We start from the raw sequence: 873 nt of genomic DNA, 5'->3' as shown, positions 1-873 counted from the left end.
ATACGCGGCTCCCACTTGTATATTTCTTCCCATCATCTTCAACCTCTCTTCTTCAACACTCCCAACCAACAATGTCAACACAACCCATTACACCCTCACTCTACTTCCCCAATGTCGACGACATCAAAAAGGTCTTCAACCGCTTCGACACCAACGGCGACGGCAAGATCTCCGGCACCGAGCTCATCCACGTCATGAAATCCCTCGGCTCAACAACCACCGACGAAGAAGTCAACCAAATGATGAAAACCATCGACACAGACTCCGACGGTTTCATAAACCTCGAAGAGTTCGCAGGTTTCTGCAGAGCAAACGCCGGTGAAGAAGGTGAAGGAGCAAAGGAGCTTCGTGAAGCGTTTGAGATGTACGATTTGAACAACAACGGGTTGATATCGGCGAGTGAGTTGCACCAGATCTTGGGGCGGTTGGGGGAGAGTTGTACGGTGGAGGATTGTGTGAAGATGATTAAGTCGGTGGATTCGGACGGTGATGGGTGTGTTAACTTTGATGAGTTTAAGAAGATGATGATGGCCAGTGGTGGAGGATCTAACGGTGAGGGTGCATCGTCTGTTGCAGTTTAGCCTTTGGTTTTGGGTTTAAATAAGTTTGGGTTAGTTTATGATTTTAGTTTGGCTTAATATTGTTGGGTGGTTTGTCTTCGTTGACTGCGGGGAATATTACTACGCTGGTTGGAAGGCTTTGTGCCTGTTGTGTTTCTGTCTCACTATAAGGGAGTTCCCAATAAACGAAACGTACCTTTCAAAAAAATAAAATAAACGCAACTTTTACCTTTTTTTTTTTTTTTTTTTAACGGCAAGAAACGACGTGTCAATCATCGTTACACCGAACGCTGTGGCCACCAACCCTTTGGCT

At 45.8% G+C, this 873-nt stretch overlaps 1 protein-coding gene across 1 annotated transcript; it reads left to right on the top strand.

Annotated features, from left to right (window-relative positions):
* On the top strand, positions 1-793 carry LOC110869956 (calcium-binding allergen Ole e 8). Its single transcript, XM_022119157.2, has one exon. The coding sequence runs from the start codon at positions 72-74 to the stop codon at positions 579-581; it is 510 nt and encodes a 169-aa protein (XP_021974849.1). The 5' UTR covers positions 1-71; the 3' UTR covers positions 582-793.
* Positions 794-873: the final 80 nt, after the last annotated feature.

The sequence above is a fragment of the Helianthus annuus genome, chromosome 17 (genome assembly GCF_002127325.2).
Source record: "Helianthus annuus cultivar XRQ/B chromosome 17, HanXRQr2.0-SUNRISE, whole genome shotgun sequence".
In the NCBI taxonomy this organism is placed as follows: Eukaryota; Viridiplantae; Streptophyta; class Magnoliopsida; order Asterales; family Asteraceae; genus Helianthus; species Helianthus annuus.
Note: the sequence above shows the minus strand (reverse complement) of the source record. Positions and strands in the feature narration are given on the sequence as shown.